At 39.5% G+C, this 19,525-nt stretch overlaps 2 protein-coding genes across 5 annotated transcripts in view; one reads left to right on the top strand and one right to left on the bottom strand.

Annotated features, from left to right (window-relative positions):
- Positions 1–1,014: 1,014 nt before the first annotated feature.
- Positions 1,015–11,527, top strand: Ssb (small RNA binding exonuclease protection factor La). Of its 4 annotated transcripts, none has more exons than XM_021152379.1 (12): positions 1,015–1,165; positions 2,674–2,763; positions 5,514–5,617; positions 5,814–5,988; positions 6,599–6,706; positions 6,779–6,879; positions 8,105–8,176; positions 8,468–8,507; positions 9,244–9,384; positions 9,749–9,944; positions 10,046–10,201; positions 10,497–11,527. In XM_021152379.1, exons 2-12 carry the CDS (start codon positions 2,698–2,700, stop codon positions 10,583–10,585), a joined length of 1,248 nt encoding a protein of 415 aa, XP_021008038.1. In that variant the 5' UTR covers positions 1,015–1,165; positions 2,674–2,697; the 3' UTR covers positions 10,586–11,527. The 4 variants fall into 4 exon arrangements, with proteins under 4 accessions (XP_021008038.1, XP_029329606.1, XP_021008054.1 ...); XM_029473746.1 differs by having other exon boundaries at positions 10,049–10,201; positions 10,497–11,430; XM_021152395.2 differs by having other exon boundaries at positions 1,047–1,165; positions 2,655–2,763; positions 10,049–10,201; positions 10,497–11,430.
- Positions 10,570–19,525, bottom strand: part of Mettl5 (methyltransferase like 5) — a 15,438-nt gene continuing 6,482 nt past the window's right edge. Inside the window, exons 5-8 of the mRNA XM_021152404.2 lie at positions 18,276–18,358; positions 13,378–13,429; positions 11,106–11,155; positions 10,570–10,691 (exon numbers count right to left, since the gene is read on the bottom strand). Of these exons, the coding sequence (XP_021008063.1) occupies positions 10,653–10,691; positions 11,106–11,155; positions 13,378–13,429; positions 18,276–18,358 (224 nt within the window). The 3' untranslated portion in view covers positions 10,570–10,652. The remainder of the gene's footprint in view (positions 10,692–11,105; positions 11,156–13,377; positions 13,430–18,275; positions 18,359–19,525) is intronic.

Consider the following 19,525-nt stretch of genomic DNA (forward strand, 5'->3'; position numbering starts at 1 on the left):
AGGGCAGTCCTGACTTAAGTGTGAAGTCTCTTTAACTATTCTAAATGTACTTCTTTCCTAGCAAGAGACTTTTTTGTTTTGGTTTGGTTTGTTTTGGTTTGGTTTTTCGAGACAGGGTTTCTCTGTGCAGTCCTGGCTGTCCTGGAACTCACTTTGTAGACCAGGTTGGCCTCGAACTCAGAAATCCGCCTGCTTCTGCCTCCCAAGTGCTGGGAGCAAGAGACTTTTAAAAAGTTGGCTTGTTTGTAATCCCAGCACTACACCTAGTGTAGTAGTGGAGGTAGAAGCATAGAGTTTGGGATCAGCTTGGGTTACTCATTGAGTCAGACTCCAACATCAAAACAAGCAAAGATAGACAGCAGCAGGAGGAGGAGGAGCAATAAGAGCCAGGTGATGTAGGTGAAGTCCCAGCACTTTGTACTGAAGCAGGAGTTCGAATCATTGGCCAGTTTGTGCTTCAGAGAGCTAGCCTGTCGGAAACCAAGCAACTGTATGGTTTTTCTTTTTTTTTTTTTTTTTCCAGAACCACAACACGATGCAAGTCAAATACATTAAAATCATTGTAAAAGGCTAAGCGTGATGGCGCACCCCTTTAATAATGCCAGCACTCCAGGCAGAGGCAGACGAGTGTCCCAGCAGAGGCAGGAGGAGTTTGAGGGGCAGCCTGGTCTACAGAGCAGCGCGAGTTCCTGGATAGCCAGGACTACGCACGGAAACGCTGTCTCAAAAAAAAAAAAAAAAAAAAAAGGAAAAAAAAAAAAAAAGAAAAAAAAAAAAAAAAAAAAAAAAGGGGGAAAAAAAGAAAAACCAAGCGCTACAGAAGAAAGAAGGGAAGGCTCGAACATACTGTCCAGAAACACATTAAAAACAAAGATCTCCACAAGTACACTTCCTGTCGGCCCCTAACATTCTGCTGAGTGATTTAACAATTTCTCGGGCAGGAGGGCGGGACTCCTCCGAGGATTGTGGGAGGCTGCGGTAACGGCGCGTGCGCGGAGAGCAGAGCTGGGCCAGTGCGTCCGCGGCCACGCCCACCTGTCCGCAAGGGCTGCCGGGAAAGCCCCCATCTTTAAGCGCGTTTGGCTGGCCCGCCGGCGCTCGGAAGTCCAGGCGCTTCTGTCGTTGTTCTTGAAGCTGTGGTGACCGTGGGATCCGAATCTTTGAGGTGAGCTTCTTGGAGACTGAGGAGAAGGTACGAAGGGCTGTGCTCTGCGCAGGCCTCACCTTCCTCTCCGCGCCGCCGCGTGGGCCGCGCGGCCCTTGGCGGTGTGCTGGACCGCGGCCCGAGGGGGCGCGGGCCTCGGCGAGGCCACGGAGCGGGCCCCGGCCAGAGATGCGGGCGCCTGGGGCTTTCCACGTGGCAGGGATCCCGACGGGCCGGTGTGGGAGGATGCGGCTCGCGCGGGGCCTTTAGGCAGAGGCTGGCCGCATCCTCACGGCGTCCTTTCGGTTTGTTCCTTGCACCCCTTTCCTGACTGGCTAGAGGCGGATGTTTCGGACCTTTAAGTCTCTAGGGTGGTCGGTGCGGGTTAAACGCGACAGGGTTCTGTGGGGACTGACTGGAGGCCGAAGAAATGGGGGCCGCTATTGGGTTCCCAGCGTCGCTATCTTTTTTTTTTTTTTTTTCCTTCCAAGAACTGCCATTGCCGTTCTGGCTTCAGTGTGAAACAGTCCCTAAATTGGGTAGGCCGCAGAAGTCTTGCAGGGGCTAACTAGGTCGTTATTGACCTGTGTCTCTGTAGTAATGAGAAGTGAGATCGTTGGTAGTGGGAGACAAACCAGCGCCTGCAACAGTAAATTCTGAAGTGGGACGTGTACTTCGTAGATTTCCCACTACAGGACCAGTGTATCTCCAGCACTCTCCAGCATTTTGAGCAATGTCTCCTAAGAAATATACCAACAGTAACTCATCACTGTATTCAGCTGCTGCAGATAAACTCTTCAAGAGCTGGTATACTTCCGTACAATATGGCAGGGTGGTTTAGTAAAGCGCTGAAAGCCAGTAAGACAGAAGATCCGGTTTGTGATTTCTAGCAAACCAGTATCACAGTCCCTCTTTATTCTAGGATTGCTGTCAGACAGTGAAGCAGGAAACTGGCAATAGAGTTAACCAGTGTAGTAGTGTTTTAGGCACATCCTTCCCTTCCAGCGTCCCTAGTTTAAAATTTTTGTGTATCTGTGCTCACAAGGTCCCATTTTTCTTGTACTCTACTACATAGTGTCTAACACCGTAACTTTCAAATCTGAACTCTTTTTTTTTTTTTCATTTTTGCCAGTAATAAGTTTTGGTAAGTCAGCTGTGACTAATTTGAAAAGAAACGCAAATAAGCGGCATTGAGAGCTATAGGAATATACTGCTGGCAGACTAAAAAAGCTAGAAATGATTGAGGAGTACTTAAGTGGACAATTTCTGCTTTTTTGTTTTTATCTCTGAACTTTGCTTTACCAACTACAGGAAGCGTTTGGTTACAAAGTAGGATTTACTGGGAGGAGGAGGGGTTGTTGTCCCGAGTTTTCCATCCGTAATCCAAGGTGCTGTTTGGTTGAGATGTATGAGAATTCATAAGGAAACCTGTTAGGTTAGGAATTCTTGAAATTAAAAAAAAAAGTGGCATAATTTTTACTCATTCTCTTGTATTGACTATTATATAAAGATAATAACCTTCCTACCAGTGTGAGAAACTACAGATAGCCACAATGGCTGAAAATGGAGATAATGAAAAAATGACTGCTCTGGAGGCCAAAATCTGTCATCAAATTGAGGTATGATTCTTGTGTTGTTAAATTGTAACTTAAGATGAAAACAGAACATCTAATAGCTATATGTGGGCTTTTCAAACAACTGGCTTAGCTTTGATTCTTGGAGTTAATATGAATGTGCTCATATTAGGGCAAAGTTAGAAGTCTCAAGAATTACAGACATTCCAAAGGTAACAATATAGACTGGTGTTTATTTTTGAGACACAGAGTTCCCAAGTTTGTAAAATGGAGGTAATATTTGTAAGTTGATGTGAAAATTAATGGTGTGCCTAATATCTAACAAGCTAGCATAACATTCCATGGTAAAGTACTTCTGGTCAAATAATAGTTTATTCTATCTAGTTAGTTCTCTTCTAAAAAGGTAACATAACTTTTTAACAAATTATGCATTTCAAAAGTCCTGTTAGACTGTTCTCCACTTCTCTCTCTGAGTGCACTCAGCCCCTTCTCTCTTTCCTACCCTCCCTTCCCCATGGAGACTTCCCTGGCCTTCGTCCTTGGGCCAGTGATCTTGCCCATCTAAGATCAGCTTCCCAATAAACCTGCGTTTAATATAATCTTAAAAAAAAAAAAAAGAAAGAAAAAATAATAACAAAAGTCCTGTTAGCATTTCAAATTTAGGTTTAAATGGAATGTTATCAGTAACAATATGGCTGTATGGGGAAATTGCCCATAAATTGTTTTTATGCCATGAAATAACCATTGTTTAGTGCATGTGCTTTTTTTTTTTTTTTTTTTCCCATTTCTCAGCTGTTTTGGTTTTGTTTTAACTTGTACTCCTTTGTCCTTTAAATTGTCCTGCTTTTATTTTTCTTTTCTCATATTTTTCCCCTTCTGAGTAATGGAGATCAAACTCAAGGCATGCTAGGCAGTCACTCAGTGAGCTGTTGGCATTTGCGGCTTGTTGTCTGATTTTTTTTAAAAAATTATTTATTTTTATGTGCATTGGTGTTTTGTCTGCATGTATGGCCATGTGAAGGATCCCCCGGAGCTAGAGTTACAGACAGTTGTGAGCTTCTATGTGGATGCCAAGAATTGAACCTGGGTCCTCTGGAAGAGCAGCTAGTTCTTTTAACTGCTGAACCATCTCCAGCCCCTTTTGTTTGGTTCATTGGGAAAAAAATTTGTGTTTTCTTAATAATTGCAAAAACAGTGATAAGATAATTTGCTGTTTAATGCTTGGAACAATAGCAAATTTGTTATAGAATAATGTTCCTCCCACAGCCTGCAGCCTCACAGCTCTCCCTCTTGAGATATTCAAGGTTAAAAGCCTTTCATACTCCATGTTCAAAATACGTTTTATTTTTAGTGTACTTTATGTGTATGGATGTTATGCCTACATGTATGGCTGTGTGCCGTGTACATGCCTGATGCCCTCAGAAGCCAGAAGTGTGCATTGGCTCCTCTAGGACTGGAGTAACAGATGGTTATAAGGCCCTGTGGAAGTGCTGGGAATTGAATCTGGTTCACCATTCAGTGCTCTTCACCTCTGAGTCATCTCTCCAGCTCCTAAATATTTTTTTTAAAGGAGGCCCAATTTTTTTATTTTTTTAAAGAATATTTTGTGTCACCAATAATATATAATTAATAATCATCTTCTCTAAAGTATAGGTTTTTTAAAGTATGAGTTCTATGATATCCTTTATGTAAAAATTTTAGTAAACAGGCCTACTGCTTGCCTTCTCCCTCTTGTCCCTCTCCTCCCTCCTTTCTCTCTTTTACTTTTTTCCTTCCTTCCTTCCATCCATCCATCTCATGTATCCAGGGCTGTCCTGGGGAAAATTCACAAACTCATAGAGACAGATCACCTTGCTTCTGCTTCCCATGTGCCAGAATTAAAGAGCATGAGCCATCACATCTACCTTATTTTAAAAAATAGTATGTGTCTGTGTCTGTCTGCATATGAGTATTTGGCCCTCAGAAGCCAGAAGTGTCATCCCCTGGAGCTGTAGTTACAGTCTCTTGTGAGCCAACTGACAAGGGTGCTAGGAACCTACCTCAGGTCTTCTGGAAGAGCAGCAAGCATTCTTAGGCATTGAGCCATCCTCTAGCTCTCCTGCTGATTTCTTTAAGATGGAATTCCTAGGAGGAGCTACATTGATTGGCTCAAACTAGTGCTGAGATTGAAGGCATCTTAGGTTTTGATTAGTAATGATATTAGATTTTTTTGTGTTTGTGGTATGTGTTTATATAATTTTTAAAGGTGGCTGGGTATGGTGGTACCTAATTTTAATCCTAGGACCTTAGAAAGGAGAGGCAGGTGGATCTCTTGACTTTGAGAACTTGGGAGAAATTCTGCCTCAGTTTCCTAAATGCAGAAATCACAGGCATGAACCACTACACCTGACTTCACGCTTAATTTATAAATGAATGTTTGCGGGGCCCCCCCCCCCCATGTTGTTTTTGACATTCCAAGTAGTCATTCTTGGGTCTGCTACTTTTTTTAGTCTGAGGATTGAGCCCAAGTCCTCAGTTTATTTATTTTTTCCACATTGATTTGAAAAGAAGTTTTAAAATATGTTAGATTCTTAATTATATTTTTGAGACTTTATATCTGACAATTAACTTGTTCACTAACATTTTAGTATCCTCTACTGATTTGTATTATATACACTATGGTCTATTAAGAGGAAATATTAAGGTCTTTTAAATTCTAACATTTTTAAAGTGTAAAAAAGTCATTTTCAAAAAATTCCATGATTGAACTCAGTATTATACAATGCTCTTCTGAAATACATTATAATTATTCACAGTATTATTTTGGAGACTTCAATTTGCCACGAGACAAGTTTTTAAAAGAACAGATCAAATTGGATGAAGGCTGGGTACCTTTGGAAACAATGATAAAATTCAACAGGTAAGTCTTTTTGGTTGGTTTGTTTCTATTTCTTGGGATTAAACCTAGGAACTTGTACATGTGTTGTCATTGAATTACCTTAGTTTTGTGGCTAATAAACTCAAAAAATCTTTTTAAAAGGCATCAGTTTCTGTTACTGTTGAGAGCTAATGACTAAATCTGCTTTTTACAGTGTTTTTATGTATATACTTTTCAGGCTAAACCGGCTGACAACAGACTTTAATGTAATTGTGCAAGCACTGAGCAAATCTAAGGCAAACCTCATGGAAGTGAGTGCAGACAAAACTAAAATTAGAAGATCACCAAGCAGACCACTCCCTGAAGTGACGGATGAGTATAAGAATGATGTAAAAAACAGATCTGTTTATATTGTAAGTGGGTCCATGATGTATTTCATGTATTTATTATTATTATTAATTATTATTATTTTTGTTTTTTTGAGACAGGGTTTCTCTGTATAGCCCTGGCTATCCTGGAACTCACTCTGTAGACCAGGCTGGCCTCGAACTCAGGAATCTGCCTCACATTACTTTTATTTAGAAAGAAAATGCTCAGGAATCACATTTGGCCAGTTTAGCTATTGTACTTCTAAGTTCTTTATCATTGTTTTACATTGTTCACATGATAAACTCTAATAGCTGAATTCTATAGTAATTTTCATTAGCATATTAATTTCTAAATGCATAATGGAAAGCTTTGAAAATAAGGAAGTAGATTGAATGTAGTGTGAAGTACCATTGTGAAACCTCAAAAGTTCTTACCATGTAAATAATGCTTTGTCTTTGTTCCACCTGAGTTATTTTGGAGCAAATCTCAGGTGAATCACCTTATTGCACTAGAGAATAAGGTTGTTAAACAATTAAGACAGGGGAGAGAAAGATACCTAACTCTGGCTTCATTTTGAGACAAAATAAATCAGCTTATTCTGGGGAGAGTTTACCCAGGAGTCATTATTTGTACTTCTTTTTCTACTTTTTACAGAAAGGTTTCCCAACTGATGCCACCCTTGATGATATAAAAGAATGGCTAGACGATAAAGGCCAAATACTGAATATTCAGATGAGAAGAACATTACACAAAACATTTAAGGTATGATAATTTGATGTAGACTTTCTGGTTGTGACATATCACTGTAAGGAAATATTTATTTGTCCTTTACAGGGGTCAATATTTGCTGTGTTTGATAGTATTCAGTCTGCAAAGAAGTTTGTGGAGATCCCTGGCCAGAAGTACAAAGACACTAACCTGCTAATACTCTTTAAGTAAGTCTTTTCTTAGGTTTCTCAGACCACACAATTTTATTTGGAATTGATACAATAGGGTAAGGTAAACAACAGCTCCTCCCACATAGTTAATATCATTTTCAGTGTGCTCTGAAATAGTTCAGTGGTAATTATAGTCTAAGGTTACTTCTTTTTATTGCCTTGAGGTATGTATGTGTATGATGGAGGTGCACCTGTGCCTTAGCATGCATGTGGAGGTCAGAGGACAGCTCTGTAGTCAGTTCTCTCCTTCCACTTTATATGGATTCCAGTGATTGAACTCAGGGCATCAGTCTTGTGCAGCAAATGTTTTTACCTACTTGTGTGAGTCGTTAGAATTAAACTTGGGGGCTGGAGTGATGGCTCAGTGGTTAAGAGCACTGACTCTTCTTCCTGAGGTCCTGAGTTCAATTCCCAGCAACCACATGGTGGCTCACAACCATCTGTAATAGAATCTGATGCCCTCTTCTGGTGTGTCTGTAAACAGCTACAGTGTACTCATATAAATATTATAGATAAATATTTAAAAAAAAAAGAATCAAACTTGGGCTGTCAGGCTTAGCAGCAGGTCATTTACATGATGAGCCATCATCTCTCTAGCCCTGTTAATACCTTCTCATTATTAGTGACTAGTGAGAAAAGTTGTTTACTATTTATTTTGCATCTAAAACTTAAGGAAAATAGAGGTAATCAGAATGCTTAGATGTTTGGTTCTCATGTTTGGTTATTTTTCAGATTGTATATAAACATTTTTTTAACAACCATGTAGTATAAAGATAGGAGGCTTGGGCCGCATTCTTGTATGATACAATAAAAGTGAGGATAGCTATAAAGATGCAGAAGAGGTTAATAGGAGTACTGGCTATTTTTCCAAAGGGCCCAGATTCAATTTCTAGCACCCATATAACAACTTTAAGTTGTCCATAACTCCAGTCTTTAGACTAACATCCTCTTTAGGTCTCAGGTACCAGGCATGCATGTGGTACACAGATATACACATAAAATAAAAATTTAGGACATTCTGGGCAGTGGTGGCACATACCTTTAATCCCAGCACTAAGGAGCTGGAGGCAGGTGCATCTCTCTGTGAGGTCAAGGCTAGCCTGGTCTACAGAAGTAGTTCTGGGGGACAGCTAAGACTTCCCACAAATGTTCTCTTGAAAACCAAGGGAAAAAAAGTAGTTTTCAGTCTTTGTGAGCTTAGCCTGTGTTTTATGTTCTTCAGGGAAGATTACTTTGCAAAAAAGAATGAAGAAAGAAAGCAGAGCAAAGTGGAAGCTAAATTAAAAGCTAAACAGTAAGTCTGTTTACTTCTTTTTGACATTCTTAATTTTCTTAATGTTTTGACAAGTTTAACTAGTTATTCTGGGACAAGCCGATGATGAGCTTTGAAATGAGTGGTAATGGCTCTGTCAGTATTGGTAATTGAAATGTCGGCCTCAAGATACCTTGATAACCATTTTGCTGGTGTTGTATGATTGAAAAAAAAAAAAAAACCCAAAGGACTTGCTTTGATGAAATGGGTTGGTGGTAATGTTCAAGGTTATGTAGTATAAACACATTATAATCACAAGACGTTTATTTTTAGAGAGCATGAAGGAAGACACAAGCCAGGAAGTACTGAAACAGTAAGTATTAATAACTAAAACATGAGATAATTTAAGGTAGAATTTTTTTTTGAAGTTACATTTGTGTGTGTGTGTGTGTTGTATAGTATGGGTACACCGTTGCATGCCACTGCAATTGTGTACAGGTCAGAAGTCTCCATGTGTATCCCAGGGATTACAGTCAGGTTGTCAGCCATGGCAATAAGCACTTTTACCATTACCTGCTGACCAATCTGCTGGCCTCCTAGATTTTATTTATATAGAGATAAAGTCTCACTATGTAAATCTAGCTGGCCTAGAATTGGCTATGTAGATCAGTAGGCCTTAAATTTGGAGACATACACCTGATTCTGCCTCCCAACTGCTGGGATTTAAGAACGGCATATACCACCATGCCCAGTGTGTATGCTGGTACACATGGTACCCATACCAACTATACCACTTATGCCTCCAGCACCGTGTGAAGACCATGTGAGAATGTGTTTGAGTGACTCTATGAGTGTGTTGCATTAGTGATACACAAATACTGTTATCTGGGATTATTACTTATTAGCAGATAGTTTATATTAAACCGTCACCTATAGAAGAAACTAAAGTAAAGCCTTTGTAAGACATGACAGCCGAGAAGAATACACAGTTTAACTGCATTAAAGTAGTTCTGATATTTCTTTTTCCTATGTAGGTATAGAATGACTTGAGCCATTTTGGTGAGGTTGCACTTAAGAAAAGCTTTTGATGGCCTTGTATATTTTTATAGAAAGCTCTAGAAGGAAAGATGGGATGCTTACTGAAGTTTTCAGGTGACTTGGATGACCAGACCTGTAGAGAAGATTTACACTTCCTTTTCTCAAATCATGGTGAAATAAAATGGATCGACTTTGCCAGAGGAGCAAAAGAGGTTTGGAAACATTTGTGTCCTTATTAGCAATTGCTTTAAAAGTCTGTAGAATGTTATCTCTTAGAAGAAAAAATTATTTAAAAAGTAGTTGTTTTAAAAACTAGTTGTTATAAAGCATGTTAATTGAAATAGTTCCTAATTAGTCATTTACTTTTGTCTTTGGTCCTTTTATTGGATGTGTTGTCTTTTCCCCTCCGTGTCAGATGGGTAATATGCTGACATTGAAACAAGATTTTGGGAGGAACAGGTCATGAAAATTGAAAATAGAAATAACAGATAGGAAAGGTGTGTGTGGAGGGTAGTAAAGAAATTGTCAGACTACAAACTAAAGAGTGAAACATCCATTTTTCTCTTTGATGTGTAGGGAATAATTCTCTTCAAAGAAAAGGCTAAGGAAGCACTTGAGAAAGCCAAAAATGCAAATAATGGTAACCTGCTGTTAAGGAACAAAAAGGTGACTTGGAAAGTACTAGAAGGACATGCGGAAAAAGAAGCATTGAAAAAAATCACAGATGATCAGCAAGAATCCCTAAACAAATGGAAGTCAAAAGGAGGTCATGGTAAACTTCTCATTTTTTGGTTATTTTACCTCTTCTTTACATCTTTAGTTTTCAGCAAACTTAAAAGTTTTTGAGTGAAGTTCTAAGTCATGTTTTTACAGCAGGTGGAAGATTTAAAGGAAGTCATGTTTTTACAGCAGCCCGCAGATTTAAAGGAAAAGGGAAGGGTAATAGGCCTGGTTATGCTGGGGCACCCAAAGGAAGAGGACAGTTTCATGGAAGGAGGACAAGATTTGATGATGATGATCGTCGTCGTGGTAAGTCTTTTCTAATTCCTTTGGGAGAGAAATCTGTATTTAGTAAGATACTATTTCTCTGTCTAAGTGATATTCTTGAATTAGTACCGTCTTCCTTGTTTGTATTGTTTCACAAGTGAGAGGTTGGTTGAAAGATAAATTTAGAGATCAAAGGAAAGATTACTCAAGGAAAGCCTTTCTCCTTGAAGGGAAGATGCATTTTTTTAAAGGAAGCTATTACTAATACTTGTAATCGTTATTAATTACTAAAACAGTGCTTACAAAGTGAATTTAACAAAATTATTTGTTGTAATAGGACCAATGAAAAGAGGAAGAGATGGAAGAGACAGAGAAGAACCCGCATCAAAGCATAAGAAAAGAGAGAATGGTGCTAGAGACAAGTAGTTTATTTAGTAAGCAGTGTTTTTATTCCTTAGTTAGATTTTAAGCTGCTTTTTGTCTTCAGAAGCTTTTAAAAAGAAAAGCGAATTAGGTCCACTTCGATGTCCACCTGTATAAAAGGAAAAAATTTTTGTTTTACTTGTCTTCTTTTTGTTGTTATCCAAATGAAAGTTTTTTAAAATGTATAGTTCTGTTTGTGTTTGGATGATTAAAATATGAGAAGGAAGATTCTTCCTCTTAATTGCCTTTGTAATATGAGAATGTATTAGTACAGACTTGTAAAATATATACTGTATAAAAATAGCCAATAGTTCTTTCTTCCTTTTATTTCTCTTAAAATGGTTCACAAAGAACTTCAACTAAAATATTGACTCCTGTGCGTATAAGCCCTTCTTCCCACAGCTAATTTGTCTAATCTCTCAGGCTGACTTTCTATTTACCCATTTACCTTGGTAAGAGTGGAAATGACCATTACAAAAGCTTTTGAATACTGGATTACACAGACCACAATTGGAAAACTTACAGATTTCTTTTTATGAAAGTTGTATAACGCTGGTAGATCATATCGAAGCTCTGTTAAAAAAAAAAAGCCAAACATTCATATTTAAGATATTAAATACTGGTATGCATAACATCTGATATTTCTCACTTTAGACATATCCTCAAATACTGATTTGTCTTAATTGGATGTGGTGTTTCTGATGTTTTGATCATTTATACCAAAATCTGAAGTCATGGAGAATAGTTAGAAGGATTAACAAGTAGGGAAAAAAGTTCTATGAAAATAATAGGATGTGCCAGGCAGTGGTGGTGCATGCCTTTAACCCTAGCACTTGGGAGGCAGAGGCAGGCAGATTTCTGAATTTGAGGCCAGCCAAGTCTGGGGACAGCCAGGACTACACAGAAAAACCCTGTCTCAAAAGACACAAAGAAGAAAAAGAAAAGGAAAAAAGAAAGAAAACTATAGGATGTATCTATAACTGATTATAATACATCCATGTTTATTTAAAATTTTAACTTTTTTTTTTTCTCCAGAGACAGGGTTTCTCTGTATAGCCCTGGCTGTCCTGGAACTCACTTTGTAGACCAGGCTGGTCTTGAACTCAGAAATCCACCTGCCTCTGCCTCCCTTATTTCAAAATTTAATGGTAGTTCTCTATCAAAATGAAAGCCCATTTTTCACATTCCTTCCTAATTTTTTTTTTTTTTGGTTTTTCGAGACAGGGTTTCTCTGTATAGCCCTGGCTGTCCTGGAACTCACTTTGTAGACCAGGCTGGCCTCGAACTCAGAAATCCGCCTGCCTCTGCCTCCCAAGTGCTGGGATTAAAGGCGTGCGCCACCACCGCCCGGCCCTTCCTAATTTATAACAAATACTCTATACTGCTCACTGTCTTTCATATATACATTTCAGCATAATTCTAACCCATAGGGGGTAACTTTCTCATAATGTGTGATCAAGTTCTCTGTCAATCTTGTTGAACTACAGACTAATTCAGTAGGTCTGAATGGAGCCTATAATTTTCTTCTTAGGCTCCAGTTAAAGTTCATGGTCTGATGACTACTTGTGGAATACCAAATCTAAAAAATAAAATGGCAGTGTATCCCAGGATTTGGGAAGCAAAGGCAGGCCAGGATCTCTTGAGTTCAAGGCTTGGTACATAGTGAATGCCAGGATAACCAGAGCTAAACAGAGAGACCATACCTCAAAACAAACAAAAATGCCATTCATTGCACCTTTTTCCTCATCTCTCATAGTGGAGACTCATCCCAAGGTGTTATGCGTACTAAGCATACTACCACATCCCCAGTCATTGTACTGCTTATTTCAAGCTTCTCGGAATTACCAGATGATTTCTATCTTCTAATTTTCCAGTTGTGATGCTGGCAAATTTAATTTAGTAAAAAGGAGAAAAGGGCCATTTCTATAATTACAGTGTGGTTGTTTATATTCTTGTCTCTCATCAAAAAAGGAAAAGGCTGATGTTCTTCAGCTCTGTCTATCAGGCATAAATTGGTGGTATTTTCAAATAGTAAGTTTCATACCAGTTCTACCATGTTTTTACTCACTGGGGATAGTATCCTGTAAGCCTGGAATGACCAATTTACCTAGGTATTGCTACATTTTTTGTTATTTTTAATGTATGAGTACTCTGTCTACATGTACAGTTACTGCCAGAAGAGGGCACCAGATGGCTACCTACCATGTATTGAACTCAGGACCTCTGGAAGAACAGCCAGTGGTCTTAACCTCTGAACTAGCTCACTAGCCCCACCATTACATTTCTTTAAGAAAATGCATAATGACTGTAAAGAAAAAAGAAAATGCAGGGGAAGCCAGGCGTGGTGGCGCACGCCTTTAATCCCAGCACTCGGGAGGCAGAGGCAGGCAGATTTCTAAGTTCGAGGCCAGCCTGGTCTACAAAGTTAGTTCCAGGACAGTCAGGGCTATACAGAGAAACCCTGTCTGGAAAAACCAAGAAAAAAAAAATAAGAAAACGCAGGGAGGAGATTGGCACACACCTTCAATCCTAGCACTGGGAGGCAGAGACGGGGGTTAGTTTGAGGCCAGCCTGGACTACAAAGTGAGTTCTAAGACAGCCAAGGCTGGTACACAGAGAAACCCTGTCTTCTCATACCACACCACCCCCCCAAAAAAATGCATAAACAGGGATAGATGCAGGCAAACCTTGGTAAATGTTTATCCCATGTTTACTGTGGTTATTTTTTTTAGTACTTTAAAAATGTAGACTGGCCTATTGGTCTTGTAAGTAATTCGGGTTGAGATTTAGCTTACCTGCAATAATTTCTATCTTGACTTTCCATTCAGCAGCTTTCTTTTGAATATGCTAAAAGACAAATAATATATTTATATGAGTTGATGTTTAGATGATTTTTAAACTGATTTGCTAATATTTGAGATTAAAATTTCAATAAAAATTAGGTAATAAAATTTTTTATTATGTGCACACTTTTAAAAGCCAGAAACAAAGTGACTTCAGTGTTTATCGTCAGACCTGAATTATGTAATTAAAAACTGAAAAATCCACCAAAACCTGCAAAATACAGAAGGTAACTTTATTTCAGTAGTGAATAACATCCTGGGAGTATTTGGCAGAGATCTAACTAATGTCAACAGGACATTCAGTGGCATGGTGGTAGAAAAGAAGATGGAACTGCAGGCCTTTGGAACTGCAGGCCTACTTCTTAGCACCTAACTGCCTCAGTTTTCTCATCTCTTGAACATTCTTGAACAGTGTTCTTACATAGCACCAAATACATTAAGCTATGTATGTATAGAACTCCAGAATGCTGAGACATTGAAATGTGCTATTACATGTTGGCCATATTGGGACACGCACAGGAGCTGGAGAGGTGGCTCAGTGTTTAAGAGCACTTCCAGATGTCCTGAGTTCAGTTCCCAGCAACCACATGGTGGCTTACAACCATTTCTAATGGGATCCAGTGCCCTCTTCTGGTGTATCTGAAGACAGTGACAGTATGCTCATACATAAGAAAGTCTTAAAAATTAAAAAAGAAAAAATGTAGAATTTCTGTAGGATATAGACTTTTAGTACAGTGATGCTTTATAGTTTATGAAATTTTAAGAATCTTGACGGATTTGTGAGAAATAGGTTGTGACATTCATTGATTGCTAAGGCTGGTGAGATATATAATACCATATAACCATATGCTATTAGAGATGTAAAGGAAAGACTGGATAAGTGGGATAAACAAAAGAACAGACAAATACAGAGGGGGATGTTCACAGCCAACCATTGGACTGAGTGCAGGGTCCCCAGTAGAGGAGTTAGAGAAAGAACTGAAGGAGTTGAAGTGATTTGCAACCCCATAGGAAGAACAACAGTATCAACCAACCAGACTCCCCCCAGAACGCCCCTAAGCCATCAAAAAAGGTGTACACATGGCTTCAGTTGCATATGTAGTAGAGGATGGCCTTGTCATGCATCAATGGGAGGAGAGGTCCTTGGTCCTATCTATGAAGGCTTGATAGATGCCCCAGTGTACAGGAATCTAGGGTGGGGAGGTGGGAGTGGGNGGGTGGGTGGGTGGAAGAACACCCTCATAGAAGCTGGGGATTGGGAAGATGTGATAGGGTGTTTCCAGGAGGGAGGGAAACTGGGAAATTTACTTTTGAAATGTAAATAAAGAAAATATCCAATTAAAAAAAGACAAAAGAGCAGACTCAGGTTTACCTAGTCTACTCTGTCTATGCACAAAGAAGCAAATTCTCCCCAGGCTGCATGAGGTAAAAAAAATTAAATACTAAGTCACCATCTGCCAGGAAGCTTTAAAACTTGTTTTTATCAAACAATGACATTAGATTTATCTATACTATGAGTAGCAAGTCAAGTGCTTCATCACTATGGCCTGTAGTTCCAGAACCTGGGATAGGCTAGGGACAGTCTATGTTCTAAGTAACACTGAAGGGGGCTTACAAGCTTTACAACAGGTATATCTATAAAATACAATAAAGGACGGTCTTAATATTTGAGGAAAACTCATTTCCAATATACATAGTATTCACCAGATCAATCACATAAGTCAGTTAATTTTCTAATGGAAATAATTTTGCATCAAGTGAAAAACATTGAAATCTGACAAAATGATGCTGATAATTTGCCCCCCCCCCCGGTGTGTGTGTATAATTAGCAATATTAATCAGCAAAGATGAAGTAAGTAAATTGTATTTATTTTTAAGATCTGTCTTTGTGTAACGAGTGCCTGGTGCCCTCAGAGGCCACAAGAGAGCACTGCATTTCCTGGGACTAGAGTAAGTGACAGGACAGCTGTGAGTCATCAGGTGGGTACTAGGAATTAAAACCAGGTCCTCTGTAAAAGCAGCTAGTGTGACTGACCACACTAGAGGGCATCTCTCTAGCTCCTTGACTATTTTGTTCCTGTGTGCATACACACTTGTGTATATATGGTTGTATGGATGGTGAGTGCAGGTTTGTTCGGAAGCCAGAGGTATCACATTCCCTGGAGCTGAGTATCCACTATTGTGAGCTGAACTCAGCTCCTCTGCAAATACAGCAAGGACTCAACAGCCGCGTCACTTCTTCAGCCCAATGACCTGATACACTCTAGAATCTAGGTAAGGGAATATCAGTGAGGGATTAGATTGTTTGCCTGTGGGTGGATTCTTTTTTTCATTGTTTTGCCTGAATGTATGGTTGTGCAGTCTCTATTCTTAATGCCCTAGGTCAGAAGAAGGCATCAAATTTTCTGGAACTGGAGTTACGGATGGTTGAGAGCTGGCTGGGTGCTGGGAATAGAACCTGGGTCCTCTGCAAAAGCAACAAGTGCTCTTAACCTCTAAGCTATCTTTGCAGCCCCCAGGAAGACTGTTGCTTATGTTAATTGAAAAGAAAGACAAACGCCATTTTGGACATCACCATCCCCTGGGTTTCCATCCTGAACTGGGTAAATGCAGAGAAGCTGAGCACTGACTGGCACGTATGCCTTTTCTCCTGCTTTTGACTAATTGCTGGAAGTTCCCACCTTGACTTCCCTGATATGATTTACTATAACTGTAGGCTAGTGAGCTAAAATAAACCTGTTCGCCCCCCCCCCCACCCCCAGCTAGTTTTTGTCAGGATATTTTAATGACAGCAAAATGAACAACAATATAGGGATTGAATTCAGGTCAATAGGCTTGGGGCAAGCACCTTTACTGGCTGAGTCATTTTGTTGACCTACTTAGAGTTTTTGAGACAGGGATCATGTATCTCAGACTGCCTTGAAACTTCTTATGAAGCAGAGGACCCTGAGCTGCTGATACTCCTACCTTTACTTCCTGAACATGGGAACTAACCATCATATCTGGTGTATGCTATGACTGGGCTTTGTGAGGTAGTCTGGTGTGTATAAGCCTTTAATATCCTTTGTACCTGATATGATATTAAATTTACCATCCTCCTGCATTTACCTCCCAATTGCTAGGTCTGCAGGCATGTATTAACAAGCAATCATATGTGTATATGTGTGTGTATACATATATGTGTGTGTGTGTATATATATGTATATACGTATATATGTATATATACATGTGTATATATCCACCGCCCCCCCCCCCCCAGGGTTTCTTTGTATAGCCCTGGCTGTCCTGGAGCTCACTCTGTAGACCAGCTGGCCTTGAACTCAGAAATCTGCCTGCCTCTGCCTCCTAAGTGCTGGAATTAAAGGTGTGCGCCACCACTGCCCAGCTCAATCTTATACTTTTAAAGAAGCTTACTCAAAATATATTCCTTTGACCTGTACTTTCTTTTTCTTTTTGCTGTGTGCATGTATATACATGGCATGTTGACATTGGGTTGATATTTGGTGTCTTTCTCTTTTGCTGTCTTAGCTTTTCTTAGATAAGGGTAGGTGAAAACAAGGAGGGTGGAATGGTGACTTAGCAGTTAAGAGCACTTGCTGTACTTCAGAGGACCTGGTTAAATTCTTAGCACAGGCATTGAGATGGCTCAACCATTTAGAGCCCTGGCTGCTATTCCAGAGGTCCTGAGTTCAGTAGGGATTTGATGCCCTCTCCTGGAATCTGGGTGTACATGCAGCAGAGCACTCATACAGCAAATATGTAAATAAATAAAAAAAAAATTCTAGCACACTTGACAGATCACAACTATCTATAAATCCAGTCCTGGGGATGATGCCCTCTTCTGGTCTCCTTGGGCACCAGGCACACATGTTGAATATAAACATACAGGCAAAACATTCCTTATAGACATAAGATTAACAAAACCAAATCTTTAGATATATAATTTCAGGTAAAAATAACAACTAGCAAATATGCCAGACACAGACCTAAATGTTTCATACATACTAACTCATTTAACCAGAAAATATATGAAGTACAGCCTACTCTTAGTTCCTAAGAACACAGGGTCATATAGGTGGTACTGAAACCCAAGTAATTTTGAGCAGGGTAACAGCTAAGATGTAGCAGAGCTTATGTGCTAATTCAGGACAGTCTGGGTCTAGAGTCATGCTATAGTAACATTCAAATAATAACTCGTCACCATGTCCTGAAATACATCTTGTACATGGTATTATATGAGCTTTTTTTCTTTTTATAATATTCATATATTTGTGTGATGTATTCCATACTTCAATATAATATTCATATATTTGTGTGATGTATTCCATAGCACATTCCATAGTTCTAGAGATCTGATTCAGGTAGTCTTGCTTGCCAGCAACCCGTTAGTCCCTTGCCCACTGAGCCATCTCACCAGCCTAGAATAGGTGGCTTCTGAACTCAGACCTATTTTGCTTTAAGCTGTGTTTTTATAAAAATTTACCCTCGGATGAGTGAGATGGCTCAGTGGGTAAAGATCACTTGCTACCCAGCCTGATGGTGGGTCTGAGTTTGGTCTTGGAGATTTTCATGGTGAAGAGAACGGATTCCTAGGTTGATCTCTGACCTCCATATGTATGTTGATATGTGCTCACACATATACATGAAAATCAATCAGGAAATAAAATAATAAAAATAACTATTATTTGTTGTTGTTTTCTCAGGCACGGTTTCTCTGTGTAGCCCCGGCTGTCCTGGAACTCATTTCATAGACCAGGATGGTCTTGAACTCAGATATCCACCTGGCTCTACCTCATGAGTGCTGGGATTAAAGATGTGGGCCACCTAAAATGATAATATTATGAGCTTACTTCTCTAGTTGAGGACTTGTGTAAAGAATATACTGCTGTTCTTGCCATCCCCAAAGCAGTCTTCAGAAAAGCCATATCTGTCCCTGTGAAGAGTGAAAAAGGAATTACCTATTTATATTATGTATTTCTCAGCAGAGAAGATTTAAATCAACAGGATTGAGTAGCATTTTTCCAAACCCCAAAATTTCTACTTCAAATTATTTCTTCAAAAAGGGTACAAATAAGACAGGTACAAAGGTGATGGCACACAGGAGGCAAAGTCAGGACGATCTTTAGTTCGAGGCTACCCTAATCTATGGAGTGAGCTAATAAACAGCCAGGGCTATACAAAGAAACCCTGTCCAAAGAAAAGAACAAAAATAAAGGTACAAAATCAAATATTCTGGTAAAAACAATGGCTGGCTGGGCGCGGTGGCACATGCCTTTAATCCCATCACTTGGGAGGCAGAGGCAGTCGAATTTCTGAGTTCAAGGCCAGCCTGGTCTACAGAGTGAGTTCCAGGACAGCCAGGACTATACAGAGAAACTCTGTCTCAAAACAACAACAACAAAAAAAACCCAATGGCTGGAGCTGGGACACCTTTGCTCTTCCAGAAGACTTGAGTTCAGATCCAGCACTCACATGATAGCTCTCAACCATCCAGTAATTCCAGATCCCAACTTAAGTTATAAATGTAGGCTAAACTCTCGTAGATAAGTAATTATAAAAGGTTTAAGCAACACCATTGGCTTCAAAGATGACTCAATGCTTAGATGAACTGGCTGCTCTTCTAGATAACCTAAGCTTGATTCCCAGCAATTAGTGGCTCACAACTAATTCTAGTTCCAGGGGATCCAATGTCCTTGCCTCTTGGTACTGCATATATGTGATGCAATGACATGTAGAAAAAGCACCTATACACAAAATAAATCTTAAGCTGAGTGTGGTAGCACACATCTTTAGTTCCAACACTCAGAAGATGGAGGCAGGAGGATCTCTGAGTTTGAAGCTAGCCAAGTCCACACAATTCAAGGGAAGGCAGAGCTACATAGTGAGACCTGTCTCAAACAAACAAACAAATCTTTTTTAAAAATCTGGTGGACTCCAGAAAGTCAAATAACCCCATTAAAAAATGGGGCTCAGAACTGAACAAAGAATTCTCACCTGAGGAACACCGAATGGCAGAGAAGCACCTGAAAAAATGTTCAACATCCTTAATCATCAGGGAAATGCAAATCAAAACAACCCTGAGATTCCACCTCACACCAGT

The sequence above is a fragment of the Mus caroli genome, chromosome 2 (assembly GCF_900094665.2).
Source record: "Mus caroli chromosome 2, CAROLI_EIJ_v1.1, whole genome shotgun sequence".
NCBI classification, from domain to species: Eukaryota; Metazoa; Chordata; class Mammalia; order Rodentia; family Muridae; genus Mus; species Mus caroli.